The 21,701-nt window shown below is 36.8% G+C and overlaps 1 protein-coding gene across 2 annotated transcripts in view; it reads left to right on the forward strand.

Annotated features, from left to right (window-relative positions):
* The first annotated feature begins 132 nt into the window (after positions 1 to 132).
* bach2b (BTB and CNC homology 1, basic leucine zipper transcription factor 2b) overlaps positions 133 to 21,701 on the forward strand; it is a 130,126-nt gene continuing 108,557 nt past the window's right edge. The window contains exons 1-2 of one of the 2 annotated variants that reach the window (XM_067416897.1): positions 133 to 388; positions 19,833 to 20,090. In XM_067416897.1, the coding sequence (XP_067272998.1) occupies positions 20,025 to 20,090 (66 nt within the window). In that variant the 5' untranslated portion in view covers positions 133 to 388; positions 19,833 to 20,024. The remainder of the gene's footprint in view (positions 389 to 19,832; positions 20,091 to 21,701) is intronic. The other variant, XM_067416900.1, reaches the window with a different exon arrangement.

The raw sequence follows: 21,701 nt of genomic DNA on the forward strand, positions 1-21,701 counted from the left end.
TGCCTTGCCACTGGAGGCAGCAACGCAATGCGCAGCGCGCTATGTTGTGAATGAGGGATGGGGTGACGTCAGTGCGCGAATGTCAACAATGTAGCGATTGAGAGTAGGCGTTCCATTCGAGTGTAACAAACAGAGCAGACGGAGCCGCACGCTGCAGAGATCACCACACACACATTTACTTGCATACACACATTTTTATACACACTTTTACAACCATAAACCGTGCTTTCTTTCTCCTAAAGAAAACGAAATATTGTGCAACGCAAAACGTGATCTCCCTGCAGCCCGGGGACTTTAGGAGTCTGCAAGGAAGTCATCATGTGAGAAAAAATATTAGCTAAACGGACAAAAGGGCTGCATCACAAGGAGAAAAAAAACTAGACTGAAGGTGAGTTGCATGATTATTATTATTTTTCCTCTCGATGCTCCTGTTCGTTACATGCGGTTCATCGGAGCGCCAAACTTGTGTTTTTGAGTGGGCTATTTCACAGGCACTTCAGGCTTTGTTTCACGATATACAGGCAAATATCACAGAAAGGGAAAAGGCTAAACCGCATGCCTGCCAGGGTCTACTTCAGCTGAAAACACACTCCCTTTTAAACGTAATGTTACCACATCCTGTTGTGCAGCAGTGACAATAGTTTGAGTGTGTTTGCTAGTAGTGGGATGCGATCCCGGGGGGAGGAGGGGTCAGGCATGGCTTGTTTTCGCTTAAAGAAAGAAGTTGTCACTCGGCCTTGACCGATCATAACAACCGACCCCCGGTGTAGATTCCCGCCTCCTTTCCTTCCTAATGAATGGAGTTGACAATTAAAGTGTCTTATTAAATAGCGCAACGGTTAATATTGTTAACATAATTATTTGATTATGTATTAATCAGTGTTTTTTATTTAATTATGCATGAGGGGAGAGGAGAGAGCATGCGCTGCATACCAGCTCTGTTTCAAAGAGCAACCGGGATCAAAATCCTCTGCTAGTTGGAAAATGTGCTTACTGCAGTGGGTTGTGAAAATGGGAAGCAAGCTGTCTTTGTTCTGCGCAGCACATCTCTGATGTAAACCACAGCCGTTGCATTGCACACCCCGATTAATCCCCATAAAATCAGCAGAATATTTGCTGTGTAAGGGACGGCGAGCCTTATTTGGTTCAGCACCCAATGCAAACGTCTCGACTACCATTTAAAGGAACCGTTTTCGGCGCGCGCACGCTGGAATGCTGGATCTCCGGTCTTCCCTCGATGATGATGAATAAACTCAACGAACTTCCTTCAGTGATGCAGGTGTTTTGCATTAGCACGTTAAGTCGCGCGTTGAACAGTATGCCTAATTTAATGGACACCAGCAGAAGTGGACGTTATACGCGCGAGCGCGCTCTCGGGAATAATTTGCCTTCTGCTATTGTAGAAACATATCGGTCAAATAGATTGCCTTGGATATGTGGATTGGTGAAGTTATGAATGGCGGTTCAGTTCTTAAATTCCCGCTAAACCCCACACATGGACACCTAATAATAAGAATATTAATAATACAAATATATTAACCTAAAATATGATTTTGTGCCGGGATTCCTAGACAATAATACAAACTCGTTTTCCCCCTTTTGGACAGGATTCCTAACACGGTTCGCTTAATGAATGAATTCGGGTTATCCAGTAAGTGAGCTGACAAGCGTCTGAATGAATCAATGTAATGAGGGCATTTCAAATGAGGTGATGCAGCAATTTAAGCTGCGCGTGCATTCCTTTGTCTGCGGCGCTATTGAACCATCCAGGAGATTATTTTCTTTGCCCACAGATTCAATTGTCCAAACATCTATTTTTTTCTACATTGGTTTCGAATGCTAAATTAATTTCACATCGCCTCAATAGCCTATCCATGCTTTCTCTGAACACTTACCCCTTTCATACACTTGTATCATCTCCGTTCTAAAAGCCTTTAAGGTAGACTGTAGCAAACCAACAAAACCCACGTTATTGTCTTATTTAAAAATGAAGATGATTTCAGATTTGCTAATCGATTTGAATATATAAAGACACCAGACACTTGCATAATCTCGTGTTGCAGCAGATATGACGCCATTGTTTTTTTTTACAGTATCATGTGTTCAAGCTCACTGTCCCTCTCCTGATTGAGATCACGTATAGATATACATTTGCCATCAGCAGATGCCTTAAAGGGATAGTTCTTTCAAATAATGAGCATTCTGTCATCATTTACTCAAATGGTTCCAACTTTCTTCCTTCCTTTGAACACAAAAGAATGATCGCCTCAGTCACCATTCACTAAAATTGCATCTTTTTGCATCATACGCAGAAAGTGAATTGTGACTAAGGCTGTCATTCTGCCTAACATCATCTTTTGTGTTCCACGGAAGGAAGTCCTGTGGGTTTTGTTTATGAGTAAATGATGCAAACCTAATCTTAATAATTGCAACACATATTTGTGTTGTGCAATAGCTCTGGTGTTAGGTAATTTAACTGAATTCCCTTTTTCATAAATACAAATATTTGTGCTATTCTAAAAGTAGGATTTTTTTTAAAGATCCCACATACCCTTAAATAATCATCCTTGTGCCAGGGATCCCAATCCTAAAATAAAACAAAAAAATAGCTAATATTTTTTAGCATGTATAAAGACAATCTATACTGTGAACAATTGATTATATAAATATGTGGAATATATTGTAATAATATATATATATTACAGTTTGTTTGTTTTTTGTCTACTAATAATAGGCTACTGTACTGTACATTACACAAAATGTATTCATTTGACAGACACTTTTATCCATAGTGACTTGCATTGCATTCAAGGTACACATTTTACATTTTTTGTCAGTTCTTGCTTTCCCAGGAAAATCAAACCCATGACCTCGGTGCTCACTGTAAAAAAATATTTAGAAAAAAAGTTACCTGGTTGCCTTAAAATTTTGAGTTCATTAAAATTAAAATTTTGAGTTAATACAATGAACATTTTTTGAGATTCGACAACCTTTATTAAAATATTATTAAACGATTTTGTAAGCATATTGGGTAATTGTGTGTGTTTTAATTCTGATGACACAGTGAAACATGCCAAATAGTGCTATTTTCATGATTTATCAACTTTTTTATGTGGTTCAGATACAATAATATTTTGAGTTTCTACTTATTAAACAAATTTCCTTCATTGTATCAACTCAAATTTTTAATTTAAATAAACTCAAAATTTTAAGGCAACCAGGTTACTTACTTTTTTAAGTTAAACCAACAAAAAAACAAAAAAATGTACAGTGCAAGTGTATTATTTATTTACTTTTTTATTAATTTACTATTATTGTAGTTTGTTTTAATATCTTTTCATTATTATTTTTTATTTTATTTTAATCAATATAAATGTTTTCATTATATTTTTTTATTGACATTGTTTTCCCCCTTAAACTTTTCCATGGACCCCAAGCACACCCTCATAGTCCCCGGACCCCAGTTTAAATACCCCTGTTTTAAAGTACCATTATAAACCTCCTTCTATCACATTTAATGTAAGCTATCCTGTTGATTTTGATCAGATATAATTTTTATTATAGGTAAAGAAAGGTGGTGCAAAAAAGCCCCTGTCAGCACTTGCGATAAAATCATATTTTCAGGAAGGATGAGTCTGTAGCACAATTAATAGCTTCATTAAGATCCACGTACATTTCTGATAAAAATCCACTTGGCTTTTTTTGTGTGATTAGTATTCACTCTGCAAGTCATTCTCTCATGATTTGCTTCTTGCTCAAAACTCATTAGAGATTTAGAATTAGAATGAATTATTCATCAAATGCAAATTCCCTAAATTAATGAATTGCATTATTCCATATACTCCATTCAAGTTTAGTTTTGCAGCAGGTTTTTTTTTTTTTTTTTTTTTTGCAAAGATCCCTAGGGGCTCCATATCATGCTGATGATTCATAAACTGACAGGTTTTAACAGTGCTTTTTCTAAAGAGCCTATCCCACTTTGGTTGAGGTTACGCATGGCATTGAGTAACTATTAACGGATATTTTACATCAACCTCATTAATGCCCAATGATTGATATTGGATTAAGTGTATTTTTAAACTCTCATGCATCATATATACTTGAACAGCAATGTTCTGGTACATTTGAGTTTTCACAAGTTTTAGCATTTCTTCTCTCTTGCCTGTTTGAATAAGCCCACCAGTAAAGCTCTTCGTGGAGAATAAGAGCCTTGGGTATGAAAACATGTTCCCATAGCCGTCCCACGTCAGCACTAAGGCATGTTTGACCGAGTTCCAGCCTCTGAGAAGGAGAAAAAGAGAGCGAGAGAGAGCGAGCTGAGCCATTTAAGTTCAGACGGGATGTTTTTTCTGTTCTCACATGGCATTTTGGGTGGCAGTGAATGATTGGCATCATCAGTCCCTGTGCAGTGAGCGTGTCTGTAATGGCACACAGACAGTCGAGGGAATCTCTCTTTGTGTTCACCCTCATCAGTGTCTGTGCCAAGGCAAATCTCACTCGCTCTTGCCACAGGCCAAATCCTGATTGGACCATTTTGTTCTAGGATTTTTGGGATTGCCATGCCTTTGTTGTTGAATCATTTTTGTCAAATTTCAGTCACCCTATGCTCTTACACGCAAATGAACAAATAAATGAAAAGATTGACAGGCTGGTCCACATCTGGCTTGAATTGAGCTCCAGTTTAAAAACAACAAGCGCAAACGAGCAGGAAGTTTATGGGTGGAATAGTGGAAGCGTTTGACTCAATGGAAGCCCATAAAAACCACACCAGGAATTCCGTAGCAGTCAACAGTCTCTCCGGCCCACAGCCGCGTGCGGAAAGAGAATTCCACTCGGAGCGCTGAATTAACACAATTACCTTCACGTTCGGATCATTGCTTTTTAAACTCCTTCTTTGCGGGAGTTCTGTTTTAAGCTGAATCGAGGGATTTATGTGTGTAGTTATTAATGGGTGACGTGTGTGTGTGTGTAGGATTTTCGGTGCTTCCTCCTGGCGGCCCTCAGCTTTGAGCGAGCAGTAAACACACAGCACAGCTGCTGTTTTGATACTGTCAGCCTCTCTCGCACATTGTAAACCTCTCCCGTTCTGCTCTCCATCTCATTGATTATTTGATCAATGTACCATTTTTATTCGTAACAGCAAACTTTAACAAGTATGCATTAAATTGATCAAAAGTGACAGTAAACATATTTACAAAAGATTTATGTTTTTAAATAATTGCTGTTCTTTCTGTTCATCAAAAATGAACCAGTTTTCAAAGAAATATTTCTTGAGAAGCAATACATCATATTAGATTGATTTCTGAAGGATCATGTGACATTGAAGTTGTTCTGAGACTCAAATAAAGATACATTTAGGGCCATTAATAACAATTAATTATATTAAAAATTAATAATAATTATTTGTCATAATCAGTGTTGCTGAACTTTCGTCATTATGAACAGTTTCCTAATTTAAAATTGCGGCTGTGTAAGTGTAGAACTGTTTTTTTTTTTTGTTATTCTAACTTTGTCATAAGAAAAATGAAAACTAGCCATAGGCCTACCTGTCTGAGTAATGGAGGGGGGGGGAAAGTGCAGTTTCGTGTATTTAGTTTTTTTAGATCAAGATTATGGCCACGTTCACACCAAGGGTGTAATCTAGCACTCGGAAAGCGTTCCACCGCTAGGGGCTGCCATTGCTAACCAAGCCATCACCTGCTGTTAGCATCCCATTGACTCCCATTCATTTTTGCGTCACTTTGACAGTGAATAACTTTACATCTGAGAAGTTTAAAGACTCCATTTGTCCATTGTTTATTTATAAAGAAACACGACAATGTATAAAAGGCTCCATTACCTTGTATCTTACACTATCGCCCCGTAGAAGCTGTTTTTGTAAAAATAGGCTAACGATTGCGTCATAACCAACGCAAGTCTGTCGCACTGTAGAGAAATTACCGTATAGACAGGAGGAGATGCTCAGAAACAATATTTTACTGTCTATGAGACAGTTGGGGGGACGTGAAAACATAAAGTCTGATAAAGTCAAGGGAGAAGAATGGGGAGAAGCCCATCGTGAGCCAAAAGCAACGGGAGAAAATATTTAAACAACGTGATTCAGATTCCACTTTCCACAACTACTAGAAGACCTACAGCTGTCAGACAGGAGGCTCACGTCACATCTACGTCGTCAACCCTTACAACCTACGGGTCCCCTTACAGCAGGGGTGTAAGGTCCTTTAGGGCCACTGTCCTGCAAAATTTAGCTCCAACTTGCCTCAACACACCTGCCTAGAAGTTTCTAGTATCCCTAATAAGACCTTGATTAGCTGGTTCAGGTGTGTTTAGTTGGGTTTGGAGCTAAACTTTGCAGGACAGCGGCCCTCCAGGATCAGGATCGGACACCCCCGCCTTTCAGTGAAGTCACCATTTTGCGCTGTCATGTTTCTACAGTAGCCCTAAATGGACAAACTTCTATACAGATAGCTAGCTACTCTCTGCTTTCTCAGACAATGACATCTTTGTCCTGTGTCGGCCACCGTAGCTTCTCTATGTGCTTTGAATGGGATGGGTGAGCGGTGACTGGTTGCAATTTGCAGCCTCACCACTAGATGCCATTAAAATTGACACAGTGCGCCTTTAAGATTTAACGGACAAACTCCCGCTCACGGATTCTTATAGTGTCAAAAATAATTAAACTTATTCAGTTTCATCACCATCTTTGATATAACTTTGGTTACTGTCACTATGGTTAATGGTAAGAGAATACAGGCTTGATACAGACATTATTTGAGATGCTACTGTTACTTGCTGTGTAAACAGGACATCTCGAGACTCACACCTGTAAGTAAATGCAGGTAAAAAATTAGACTGAACATAGCCTATAGGTTTCAAGATGTTCCATTCAAATGTGAAGCAAAAAAAAGTGAATTCTATCAAGTTGTTTGAGCGGATGGCGAGATATTGATAACCTAGTAACAAACAGTAAATAAAAAAAAAACATCAGTGAAAACAGCTCACGTGGGTTAAATGTTCTTTACGTCAGAGTTTATTCATCAAATGCGTTTCCATCTCCCATTATTCGCATCAACTCTTTTTCGCACAAGTCAAAAACCACCTCAAGTGAGCATAAAAACGTTTTAAGGTTGTTGTTTTTTTTAAGATGCTGTTTCTATCACTTGTTCCTAATGCGATACTTCAACCTGCACATAAAAAACAGGTGATGGAAACATAGTTTATTATGCAGCTGTCACTCGTATTAGGAGCACAGCATCTGCTGTCACTTGTTAATTTATATGGTTTTCTGAGCAAAGAGAATTTTAAAAGCTTCTTCCATATAAAACTATTTGTATCTTTAAAAAAATGAAATAGCACAGTTATTGTATGTTAAGAAAAGTCACCGTGGCAGTGATCATGCTTTCACATGTCCAATAGAGTCACACCTTCAACAAATTATTTACTTTAAACTGAATGTCTGTCATCTACCCATCCTTATGTCTCTCCAAACCGGTAAAAGTACTGCTTTTGCATTGCACATAAGTATAAAGCTAAGTGCATCTCTTCTTGGGGATTTCTGTGGATGATTCATCGTGTGTGTGTGTGTGTGTGTGTGTGTGTGTGTGTGTGTGTGTGTGTGTGTGTGTGTGTGTGTGTGTGTTGTGTTTGTTCTATGGATAAATTTAGATCTGTCATTCCTGTCCGAATATTCATGCCTGCAGCTGCTGAGTCACATGTGCACTGCAACTGGAGAACTGCAGACCAGTATATCACACTGTTCTTCCATCTTTCAGACTTTGGTTTGGTTACTTCACTGCACTCCGCAGACTCATTCATGAAGCCGTTCTTTACTCTGCAGTCTGCAACTCATTCATTCTCACATTTCCCATGTGCCAGACATCTCTTTCCTCTCTTTATCTCCTCTGCATTCCTCTTAGAGTGGGAGTTTAACCAATAGAAACTATAGATCGAAGTGAGGCTGACTGGGTCTGTGTGTACTGTACAGCTCACGCTGTGCTGACTCACTAACAATAGATAGAGCGGTTCAACAGGTGGCTCACTACCATTAGAGCAGTTAGGTCCAACTGGTGGCTTTCAAAGATTCCAGATCGCACATATGATCAGTCTGAAAGACTGCAACCGGCATAGGGAACATCTATCACATCATATGACTTAACAGGATGAGAAGAGGGAAAGTTACCCAGTTTTTGAACACCACCTGAGTACTTTAAGTTCTTTAAGCTTGATTTATCTCAGATGTGCTTTTGGAAATAAAGAGAGATTTATATATAGATATATAATATTACTTACCAAGGCTTATTAACGGTAGTATTGTGAAACATTACTACAATTTATCCATTTTATTTATATTATAATATTTTTTTAATATAATTTATTTCTGCAATATAAAGCTACATTTATTTGAGTCTTCAGTGTCACATGATCCTTCAGAAATCATTCCAACAGGATGAATTGCTGCTTGAGAAACATTTGTTTGTACTTATATATATATATATATATATATATATATATATATATATATATATATATATATATATATATATATATATATATATATATATATATATATGTGTGTGTTTTTGGAAATAAAGATATAAAGATCCAAAAATATATTTTGGAAATATATATATATATATATTAAGCTAATTAATCAGAAGTAGCATTTATTTCATCCAAACTTTACAACGAGTGCATTTATATTATGTTTTTAAAAGTATGTATCTGCATATTAACTTACTTTAACTTTGCAGGATATTCAAAATGAACTAATTTTAGCACGCCAAGTTAACTTCAGATATCCTCTATACATGGAGCCAGGGATGAGTGTACAATAGGCACCAAGGGAACTGGAAAGCAGCATATGTAGTGTCACTGGATCTCTGTTTGGAACTCTCCCTCTCTTTCTCACACTCTTAACTGCTCCAGCATTATTTATGCGCTGATGTGCTGCTGTCTGCAGAAATCTCCAGGACACCTTATCAATGCTCGGCTGCTCCAAAGCCTTAAGCTCTGAGCACTTCAGCACTACTCCAGAAATGACAAACCGGCAATCAGTGACCCGAGTGAAGCAGGCAGAAGTGTTTTTACCTCCTGCAAACAGACAGTCCAAGTGCTGCAGTGAATGTGGGCCAGGCATAGCCTCGGGCAATTACACACACACACAAATCAACTGTGTCTGTAAATATATATATATATATATATATATATATCGGATCGGGCCACATTTTTCTGTCTGAACCTGGCCCAGCCCACCGGGTACCGTTGGCTCCCATCGGGCTCGGGTCTCCATTCCTCTAAATTAACTCATGCAATCTTTGTTTTTCTTCAGTTTAACGCATTCATAATATTTAACTTTTAACTCTGCGTTCTTTTTTTCTGACATCCTTTGGCTAGCGTATACATTATATGATCACGCTCTTATTCATGCAAATGCTTTTAAACTATTTGAGTGCGACAAGACAAAAGAGAACTTTGAATAGTGAATGTCCCGACTATGACACACACACGACACACAGAAAGAAAGAATACAGTTCACTTTCGTGCTTGAACAAACAATAACACACCGAATTATGCCAAACTGTCTCGTTTTGTTGAGTATCCTCATAAGAGCAGTCTTAAATAAAGAGTTGTGAGATAATGAGATGCGTGTGACAGCGTCAGATCCGCGTTCATGTTAGGCAGCGGCAGATCTTAAAGTGACAGCAGCCTAAAAAAACAGATGCTGTGATTCTGTCATTAATGTTGATCAAAGAACAGAGGGAACAGAGACAATTGTAGATTTAATAAGGATTAATCTATATTTAATTTATAATTTATGCAGTTAAGAAAGGTGTTTAGAAAGGCTTCTGTTAAAAAATATTGTTTCAAAGGGTTAGTTTACCCAAAAATGTAAATTATGTAATTAATGACTCACCCTAATGTCGTTCCACACCCGTAAGACCTCTGTTCATCGTTGGATATTTAATATTTAGTCTGAGAGCTTTTCTGTTCCTCCATTGAATGTATGCACACTATACTGTCCATGTCCAGAAAGGGAATAAAAACATCATCGCAGTAGTCCATATGTGACATCAGTGGGTTAATTAGAATCTCTTGAAGCATCAAAAATACATTTTGGTCCAAAAATAATAAAAACTACAACTTTATTTATTGTCTTCTTCTCCGAGTTTGTTTTCAATCCTCAAATAAAGATTCAAACGGTTATGAATCAGCGGATTGATTCATGATTCGGATCGCGTGTCAAACTGCTGATATCATGTGTCATTGGCGATCCGAATCATGAATCGATAAGCTGATTCATGACCGTTCAAATCTTTATTTTAGGATTGAAAACAAACGTAGAATAGAAGACAATGCTGAATAAAGTCGTAGTTTTTGTTATTTTTGGACCCAAATGTGTTTTCGATGCTTCAAGAGATTCTAATGAACTAACTGATGTCTCATATGGACTACTTTGAGGATGTTTTTATTCCCTTTCTGGACATGGACAGTATAGTGTGCATACACTTAGATACGCTCTCGGACTAAATATAAAATATCTTAAACTGTGTGTGAAGATGAACGGAGGTCTTACGGGTGTGGAACAACATTAGGGTGAGTCATTAATGACATCAATTACATTTTTGGGTGAACTAACCCTTTAAGTTCACTTAAAGTTATTTTTTAAAAGCCTAATAAATGATGAAATCGATAGCGTTCCATTAGACTGTAATGTTAAATGTCTATCAAAGTAAAAAAAAAAAAAAACTATTATAAATCACGATTAATTATATATAGGAAAAAAAAGTATCGATTGAGGGCACAAATATGCATATGACACAGTGTCACTTACACACACAAATAGAAATGGTTTCACACCACAACAGGACTAAGGAAACCTGAGGGAGGGCAGGAGTGTCACTGGCCTGTGTCGGTACGGATGAGTCATATGCAGTGTGCTGTGTCAATATTGATGCTCCGTCTAAATATAACCTACACACTATACCACAAAACTAACTAAAGCACATGCATGCATACACACACACACTAGTGCCACCCAGCCTGGAAAATGTGTTTTGTTGTTTCTTCTCTTCTTTTTTTGAACCTCGTTCCCCATCTGTCAAGATGACGGCATCGAATGCTTTCCTGCATATTTTAGCATTCCAGGGAAAATGTGAAATGTTGCTATAAATGTTTCATGCCAGATTTACACACCCGAACCATAAACATTTATGTCAATGATTCAAATTTTGAGAGAGTCTGGGCATCTGTGCCAGTAGAAGTCAGATTTCTAGATGTTTTTCTCGGCTTGTCTGCGTCATCGGATGCTCTGTCGAGGCTTATCCCAGGTGAACATACCACAGCTATGCTGTCAAAACCTCCGCTGCACACTCTCCGTCAGAGAAATGGTTTTGAGCTTGAAAAAAAGAGAGACCGTTCCTGTATCTTGGCAACTTCATTTTCGGATTCCTTAGATTTTAAGCCAACCATAACTTGCAGAAAAATGTGGATGTTTTTGACCTTTCTCTCGCTCTTTCTTTTACTCTATTACTTCGTATTGAATTGCCATATGGGACAGCAGTAATTTAAAACAATGTCGGCTAAGAGCCTGAATGAACTGTCTCATACTAAACTTCCTGCCAAGGTCATTTTATTTCCCCCTCTGCCATTTTTTTCTGGATGGGAAAAAGTGACTTGAGTCCACAAGAGTGGAAGGTATTTAAAACAATCAGCGGATTCCTGGTAAGTGAGTGAGATCATTGTTTTAGAGAGAGACAGCAAGTAAAAGGAGAATGGGAGTGAGAGGGAGGGACGGCAGCGGGGGTGACCCCTGTGTGGCGAGTTGTTTTCCGCTTGCCAGAGCGACTCAGCAGGCGGACTGCACTCGGAGGGAACGCGGGCTCTGGCAAAGGTCACAGTTCCTCCCAGACGGATTTATTTGTATTGCTTTGCACTTCAGAATGAAGAACAAAACATTCCCATTGTGTGTGTGGAGTTTGTTTCACACCGCAGTCTATTGGAAACATCTGCGGATGATGAACACTTGTATGTATAATAATGAATAAATAATAATCTTTTAGCAGAGGTCTGTGCACACAAGTCGGCGTGTTTAAAGGGTTAGTTCACCCAAAAATTTAATTTCCTTCATTAATTACTTACCCTCATGTTGTTGGACACCCGTAAGACCTCCGTTCATCTTCGGAACACAAATGAAGATATTTTTGTTGAAATCCGATGGCTCAGAAAGGCCTTCATTGACACCAATGTCATTTCCTTCTTCAAGACCAAGCGGCAACCTCCCGCGATCTCTCTTAAAGCCAATACGGAAGTAATGTAAACTGTGATTCATCGACTGGCCACTAGAGGCAGGCTCCAGAAGCAGCAGAATCTCACTGAGCCCCATGTTAAAATTCCCAGCTTTACCGCAAAAAAAAAAAAAACATGTTTACAGCCTGGTACAAATTGTGGTTTTGGCCTATACGGCTAATTTTGACCTTCATGACAACTGTGAGGGGTGAATTTATATATATATGAATGTTGCAAGGTAGTGATCATCCCCTCATTTAGGACCAAAATCTTGTCACATTGAGTAATTTTATTGCGCAAAAACTATATATATATATATATATATATAGTGACAAGATTTTGGTCCTAAATGAGGGGATGTTCACTACCTTGCAACATTCATTATATCATTAAATGTATGTAAACACAATTAACTCAGTCAGTGTCTTTCATTGGTTAATCTGTTGGTTTAATGTTTATTTGTCAGTTAAAGGTGCCCTAGAATGATTTGAAACAATATGTTAAATTGTTCTCTGATATCTACATTGAGGGTATTTGGCTTATTTAAGCTTTACAGGTCCATTTACAACCCTATAAATTGTCCCTAGGATGTAATGCTCTGCTTTTGCCTTATTTATTAGAGTCATGAATATTAATTTTGAGCTCTGCTGTGATTGGCTTATCACAGAACACAGACCGACTGAATGACACTTTAAGCAGAACATCTCAAATGGGGATTGATAAAATGCAGCCTACTTGTTGTTTTTAGATCATCCGCACGCGAGAAAGAGATTGCATGCATATGGTTGCCAGATTGTACTTCTTTAGGTAAAACACCGGATAGTAAATGTGTTCTTTTCAGTTTTCACAGAAAAGCTCTAATTGGGGGATTTAAATGGCTGAAATCTGGCAACCATGCGAACGCTCTTCATTCCCTCAGACAAAACCAAAACCAGTGATTTTAGACTCTTCTTTTTTCGTCAACGATATTGCATGTTTATATAACGTTAGTCACAATGAAGGCTACGCAGTGACTGTGATGTACTCTGAAATACAAGCATGTAAAAACATCATACTTAAGTTCTCAAAAATATAAAGATATTTATATTTTTACAAAATGAATAGCCTTGTCAAATGACTGTCTTTTTAACTCATGGTGGAAAAGGTGACGTTTGCTAGAAGGATCGAGTGAACAATCTGTAAGTAACGTATCTATGGTTGTATGTTGTAATGCAAAATAATATTACCCTTTGTCATTAGATACACTATTTAGTTTTGTATGGTACTTGGTGTTTCCTATTGTTACTGTACTAGCATCTTGCGTCATCTAGACAATGCTGTCTCTCTGAGAAACTTTCAATTTAATCAGAAATTGTTTAAACAGACAATAAGTGGATAAATCGCTACTTACTGCTTGCAGCAATACAGTTGTAATTGCCCTTTTTTCAGTTTAAGACGCTGAGCGAAGCTTGCTTGAAATGGGCCGAACAAACAAACGATCTTGAATGAAATTGTTGTGGTATCCGATTATAAACATCAACCATTATTGTTGACATTTTTTTATCTGTGGGAAGGGTATGAAAAGTCCTCACGTCCCCTGCACAGCCTGGAAGCTGCCCTGTCCATGAGAGCTGCCGTTTTTGCTATCCTCGAGTGTCGCTTCGTTACCTGCATCCCGATGATTCGGCTCCGTCAGTTCCGCCTGACAATGAACATGTTTGGACAGATGCAAATGTTGGGGGCGTGCATATAAATGATCCCCAATGCTTGTGTCACGGTTGGCCTTATGTTGAGAAGCACTTATTTTTCTGTGGTGTTTTTTATGCACGAGATTTACATATTAAGGAGGAGGCAATGGTGTTTGAGACTCACAGTATGTGATGTCCATGTACTGAACTCTTATTATTTCACTATGGCAAGGTTAATTCAATTTTTCATTCTAGGGCACCTTTAAATACATTTTTAGAATAATAACTTGGTATACATTTTATTAGTATTTGTTATTTTGCATAATAACTATCAACTGTATTTTTACCATATTTATAATTATAAATTAATAATCAAGTAGATTAAATAATCATTTAATCAAGGATTTTTAACTTACTTTTAGTTTTAATATTTAATAATTAATTTGGATTTTTTTTTTTTTTTGGTACCATCTTATTTGTTAATATTGTTACATAACCTAACAATGAGAAATACATTTGTTAAAGTATTTATTAATCTTAGTTAATGTTTGTTAATAAAAATATTCAGTGTATATTTGTTTGTTCATGTTAGTGCATTAACTAATGTTAACAAATACAACTTTTATTTTAACATTAGTTTACATGAACTAATATAGCATTTATCAGTCTTAGTTAATGGAACCTTATGGTAAAGTGTTACCGTTTTTTTTAATCAGCTAGACAAAATGTGGACCACGCATATTTCTTTTTATAATTTCTTTATTTTGTTCAAAACACCAGTTTATTGTCTGAGAGGCATTTTACGTTCTCTGGAGTAAATTGCTGATTTGTGGGGCACTGAGGTGTGAATGAATAAAAACACGTATGATATGTGGTTTTACTCTTTGTGCAGCTGGAGGTGTGTAAATGTGTGTGTGCATCCTGTGAGACTCTCGCAGGTGGTGAGGGGGAGGGGTAAGAGGTGGGAGTGGAGCAGCAGGGGTGGCGTGACCACTTCCTGTCTCAGATGTACAGTAAATCGTTGTGTCTTCACCAAATCAACACCGTGCACCGGTGGTGGGTTTACGCTGCCTGGCAGAAACCTCTTATTGGTTGAGCTCTTGCAGTGCGGATTGCAGAACAAGACAGCTTTTCTTTGTTCTGTCTTTATTTGCATAGAGATGTTTTTGCGGCGTCTTAACAGCAGTAGGGATGAGCGGGGCACAACCTAACGCGGGGTTAGTTGTAACATACGTGGTTTGAAACTTTCCACACATGCCAGCATGACGAATCTTTACTAGTTGTCATATTAACATTTTATATAGGAAAAAATGTGCCAAGATTAAAAGCATATTTGGAAGATATCACTGAACATTTATTTTACCATAGCAAAAGTACATTTCATTTAAAATGAGAAAAATCTGATATTATTGTTATCTTATATCTGTTATTTAACAATGATATTCTATTAGACCTATGATATTCTATACTTTTAGAAATTATATTGAGAAACCATGAGGAAAAAGTTGAATAAAGACTGAGTCATTGTCCAGAAATTATGATTTATCATTTGTGTTGTTTTTTTTGTCAAACCGAAAAAGTGAATGATTAAAAAATGCCTGTATTTTATTGACAAAATCCTTTAGTTTATCTTTTTGTATTTGTGTTTTTAATTAGATATCGGATAACATTTTAAGCTGTCATTTGGTCATGTTACAATGTACCTCACCTGTGTTGTCACATAAGGGTGAATCAAGAAAAAATGTATTAATGAAACAATACCACATAATTGTACTAGACGTGTGAAATTAATGTGGGGGAAAAAAAAGAAATACTCTGAACCCCAAGTGGATTTACACTAACTGAGAAAGTCAAAAAGCATTAGGCTGTGCCTCGGTCTCATATACAACAGAAAAAAAAAAATATTCAGAAAAAGGTTAGAAACCGTGCACGAGCACACATTTGGCATCTTTTTTTGCTGAATGTTTCAGTGGTAAACATAAGCCTGAGGTCAAAGGAAATGATGTTTCACCCCGCTCTGCAGAAAGGAAAAGATTAAACGTGGTATTTCAGAGTCATATAGTTGAGTTTGACGTATGGAATGCTGCTTTGACTTGCCTGAGGTGTGTGTGTGTGTGTGTGTGTGTGTGTGTGTGTGTGCACGCAGGACAGAGTTACAGATTGTTAACCCAAGAGTGCAATGGTCACGAGTCACTACCACAGACCTCAAAAGCTTTAAATGTTCTATACACACTCCATGTAATATTGCTGTTAAGAAGGCATTGATCCATAAATGGATCTTTCTCTGCACACCGAGAGTCAAGCGCAATTTATCAGGTAGCTCATAGAAAAGCTGGTTCGCCTGCCTTTATACAGACAGATTTATGTGCCTGCAGTCAATAGTTGTGACCTTAACTTACAGTCAACAGGTTTTAGTGGCAGGGGTCAATGAGTCCAAGACCTAGCCATTTCAACGATGAGTGTCTTGAAAGAAAACATGCAGCCGCCTCTAATTGTCTAGCTAAGACTCGCTGGTAACAGTGTTTCAGATTGCTTTGAGTGCTGTCATTTACATGTGGACATTATTTATGCAAGTATATATATATATATATATATATATATATATATAAAAATATAAATATATATAAACGTTTTTAATGTGGATGTTTTAAGACGGTTCTAAACTGTACCAAATTAGGGTTCTTTGCCTTGTAACAATATAGCAGATTTTTTTTGGTGGTAATAGAAACTGTTTTATAAGGTTCCATAAAGATCCTTGCTTTGAAAGTGTTATAGGACCTTAATGGCGTTATAATTTAACTTTTCAACAATAGTTTATCTTCATTATTTCATATTATTAATATTAGCATTATTAATATTATTTATTAATATTGTTTTTTTAGCTGTCTCTCTGTCTGGTCTTATAATATCCTGTTGCCTCAATTTGGGTTTTACATTTATAAATAAAAATAAAAAAAAGAGAAGTTGTCTGTAGAGTCAGTTGGGTACCTTTATTTTTTATTGACATGGACAACTGTAGCACAAATGACATTGCTCTAACAACAGTTGTTAGCTGAATACACTAATAAATAACAATTAACATTGAACATGATGTAGATGTAATGTAGACCAAGTTCCTGTGAAATATCTTTACAATCCTGTGTTATGTCTGCACGTCCTTCATTATGTGTGTATTCTGAGTGACAGTTTCTCTCTGCAGATACACAGTTGAGTTTAGAGTTACAGTGTGTCTCTTCTATTTAATTTTGTAACAACAATTGTTTATGAAGGACAAAATTAACAAATGGACAGTATGTGAGCCCTTTACCACACTGTAAACCTTAACGCACAAAATAATGCATTGGTTTGAGTAGGGCAAACTTGACAAAATGACCTTTTATGAGTATTTAACTTTGTTTTATTTTTGAGTTCACAAAACTGACACATTTTAAGCAGTCTGAATGGCTTCATTCACTCTCAGAAAAAAGGTACAGTGCTGTCACTGGGGCGGTACCCTAAGGTACAAAAGTGAAAAGGTACATCTTTGTACCTTACTCACCCCTAAATGGTACGTATTAGTATCTTAAAAAGTAAATATCAGTACTTTAAAAGTGCAAATTAGTACCTTTTCGGTTTTGTACCTTAGGGTACCGCCCCAGTGACAGAAATGTACCTTTTTTTCTGACAATGTTGCATTGAGTTTTATGAACTTGTTTATTTTAATTTAGACAAACTCTAATTTAACTGAAGCTAGGTTGAGATTTCTATTTCCCATCTGCAAGTTCCGCTTACAATTTTGATTTTCTTAGCTTAAAAAATTAGATGAAACTGCATACATCAAATTATTTGAGTTTTGCCAAATTATTTGGGTTTACATGGTGAAAGGAAAAAGTCATGGGATAGCTTTAATTTTTTTGTGATTGGATATGTTTAGGCATAAAGTAATGATTTAAAAAATCTAACAATATGGATCATAAATGTAATATCTCTGTTACTTTGTGGGGAAGAGATGATTATCCTTATCTGAAACATTAACTAGGAAACCAGTTACAATCGTCAAAAGTTAAAAATTTAAAAAAGAAATGATTTACCAGTTGAGAGTGTGTAGATGAATAGCTGGGCTTCAGAAAATAAGTAATGAGTTGGCTTTGACAGTTACAGATTTGAAAAACAAAAAGGCTGAAATAAAGAACCCTAAACTCTAAAACAAAGAACCATTTCATCATATAAAGGGTTCTTCAGGTTCTAAATAGAACATGTAAATAAAGAATCATCTTTTCAAGTGTGTGATATGTATGATTTTAAAATAATTAAAATAATTATTATTATAATAATAAGTATTAAATATATATTTTTTAATTAAACAATGTTAATTGTTTTCTTTTTTAAACGGTGATGTAAAAATAGTTGATGGATATTTAGATCATTTGATCACTTTAAAGAACAAACAAAAAAGCAACATTAATAAAAAAAAAATCTGAAAACAAACAAGCCATTTATAAGCCCTTTATTTTTAATCTTCCTCTATTTGTTGTAGACGTTTTTTAAATAAAAAAACAAAGCATTTCTTTCCGTATTATTTTCTCAGTAATTTCAGTTTTTTTGTTTTGTTTGTTCTACAGGTGTGTAAGTTGCCATGGTGTTGTAATTCTGAAATATTTGTTCAGTTTGATGCCTCAGAGAACGTTTATATGCAGATACACAGAAGCCTAAGCACTAGTCAGGTTTGTTTGTCTTCTCATATAGACACAGACAGGGAAGGTCTGCAGAACAGGACTCCGGTTTGGCCAAAAGGCAAATGCTTAAAGCAATTACTAAGTTGAAGAAGTGGAAAAAAGAGAAAGCCAAAAATGTGGGGTGATGTAACATTTCAGCCTGTCTCACATACCTACATGGTTTTCAACATTTAAATATGTTTCCATGAAGCTCGTTCCAGAAAAAGAAACAAACGTGTATCTCATGAATTTCTTGTCTTGCTAGTTTTCATTGGTTTTCTATTCAGTAAATTATTTTTATATAATTGCTTAATTATGTAATGGTTTTATTTTATATTAAAACTTCTTAGAATTTTTTTGGTAACACTTTATTGTGTGGTTCAATTCTCACTAATAACTATTTGTTTATTAGCATACATATTACTACGATATTGTCTCTTTATTAGTACTTATAAAGCACATATTAATGCATAATTCTGCATGACCATATTCTACATCCCTTAATCCTAAACTTAAACGCTACAAAACTACCTTAGTAATAAGCGGTACATTTAGAATTTATAGAGGTATAAGTCGTAGTTAATAGTAAATATGTGTTCCCCATACTAAAGTGTTACCAGTTTATTTGTGAAAACATTTTTACCACCTGTGAAAACAGAAACAGAGTTTTTTTGTTTTTGCAGGAAATCTTGCTAATTTTACAGTTAAATGTTTAAAACTTCATTGGAACCTTTAGAAAAACCTAAATGAAATCTGACCAAAAAGTAAAATGCCAATCTAATATAACAAATGGAAACATTTATTATATTAGAATATGCTTTTTTTCATAATTTAATGTCATAGATGAGGATGTGCAGGTAAAATAAACCACTATAAGCTTGATTTATGTTTATTAAAGTCTTTATAGAATGTTAGCTGCAAATAAACGAGTAAGATAACAAGTTTCCAACACAGAATCAAACTACTGCTTTCTGAGACTACAAATGATGTAGATGGCATTGTAAAATATATTGCACAGCCGTCGCTCTGCTCAAGTTCAAGACATCAATCATTTAGGGCAAGCGTGATTAAATCAAGCGCCTAAACCTGTCTGCTTTGCCTGATAAGATGTGAACCCTCATTCGTTGTTGTTTTAATCTGAAAAAGATATAATGCATGATAATAAGAAATGCACTGTTCATTACAGGAAAGGAAGTATGGCTGGGGTTTACAGTCAATGAAGTCCAAGGGGCGTGTGTTAGCGTGACAGGTGGAGCTTACTCCACGCAGAGAGACGTTCCTTTCTTAGGAGGCCTGTGCCGTCGACCCAAAAACCCAGGCGAGAGCTGTTGCCGGCGCTGCACTGCAACATGCGTCTCAATCAGGAGCATCTCAGCGCATGCTAACACGCGGAGCTGTCACTGTCACCTCCAGTCAGCGCAGTCAAACAATGGAACAGACCACTGTGAGTGATCAAGTTTGAGTTGAATTTCACGGCTTTTGCTTTTACACCTCATGCATATGCATAACATATGGGCATCTTGTTCTGTCACCAGGTTTGGGATTGCTATTGCTATGTTTTGTTGAATGTGATTTGAAAGACTTTTGAAGGTTTTATATTGACCCAACAGCCTGAAAGTAAATCCCGTTCATAGCGGAGTATCAGGTCAGTTAAACGTTCGACAGGTGTCTTCAAACATCCCTGCAGATGTCCAATTGTCCCCTTGTAGAGCTGAATGAAACAACCTGCATCTTGCAAAAGATCTCCATTAAAAATAGCATATCTAGTGTCTAGTTTCAGTTAGGAAGTCTGCCATTTTGAGGAGAAGGCACTACGAGGGCGAAACTGCACTAATAAACAACAGATTTATTACAAGTTTTGCTTTTCTACTCTAGTTTGTGTACGTCCATTTCTAAAGAACCTTGCAAAAGGAAATAAAGCTTCCTTTTTCACAGTTTCCTCCCCAGGTGCTGCAAATATCAGCCGTATTAAATACATATCGAGCCACAGAGTGACTAATATTAACTCGTTGATGGTGAATTCCTTCAAAAATAGGTTCCATGCAATTATGAATTCATTTTAGCACCTTTTGGGGTTCATTTTTTCATTCTTTCCCTTAAAGTTCAGTCATAGATTCCAGTTGAACTATTAAAACGGTGGAGCGGCTTGTCATGCTGTAAGAGGGAAAAATGTTATCATTTTGAAACGTGACTCTGAAATGCTCAAGTTAACGGCCTCACACACACCTTACGTGTTTGTAAAGTCAAGCTTCATATCCCATCTTCATTAGTAGACTATTAAACAGAACAAAGGAAAACTTTTTACTCACTCACAGCCTTTCATAGGTGTTGCAGCTGGTTATTTAGCTTTTTCTTTTGTTGTGTAGAAAGTTCTTAAAGGGATAGTTCACCCAAACATGAACATTGTGCTATCATTTACTCACCCTCAAGTTAATCCAAACCTGTATAAATTTCTTTCTTCTGCTAAACACGTAGGAAGATATTTGGAAGAATGTTTGTAACCAAATGTTTGCAGCCACTGACTATGACCCTGAACGATCCCTTTAATAAGAGATGCTGGAGAGCAGATTTCTGGCCTGTAATGCAGATCAGAAGAGCACAAAGCAATGATTTTTGTTTGAGGACAGAACTGATGCAGATCTCCAAAGGCTTGTAATGTTAATCATGCCACACCTGACTATTGTAATGACAGTGGAATCCAAATGTCTGAGACTTGCATAGTGGAAATGGTTCTGTGTTGCATTTTTCTAGTTTAAAGGGGTCATATGATGGTTCTAAAAAGGACGTTTTTTGTGTATTTGGTTTACTGCAATGTGTTTACGCAGTTTTGGGTTCAAAAAAGTAATTAATTTACACATACTGTACATTAGTGTTGCTCCTCTACGCTCCTCTCATCATTCTGAAAAGCACGATGGACTCTGATTGGCCAGCGAAACAGTGCGTTGTGATTGGCCCGAATACCTCAAGCGTCTGATGGAAACGTCATGTTTCTTACCATATTAGGAACATCCGGTCCCGAAGCAATATTGACATGATAATGGCGGTCCTACCGTAA

The sequence above is a fragment of the Pseudorasbora parva genome, chromosome 15 (genome assembly GCF_024679245.1).
Source record: "Pseudorasbora parva isolate DD20220531a chromosome 15, ASM2467924v1, whole genome shotgun sequence".
Lineage (NCBI taxonomy): Eukaryota > Metazoa > Chordata > Actinopteri > Cypriniformes > Gobionidae > Pseudorasbora > Pseudorasbora parva.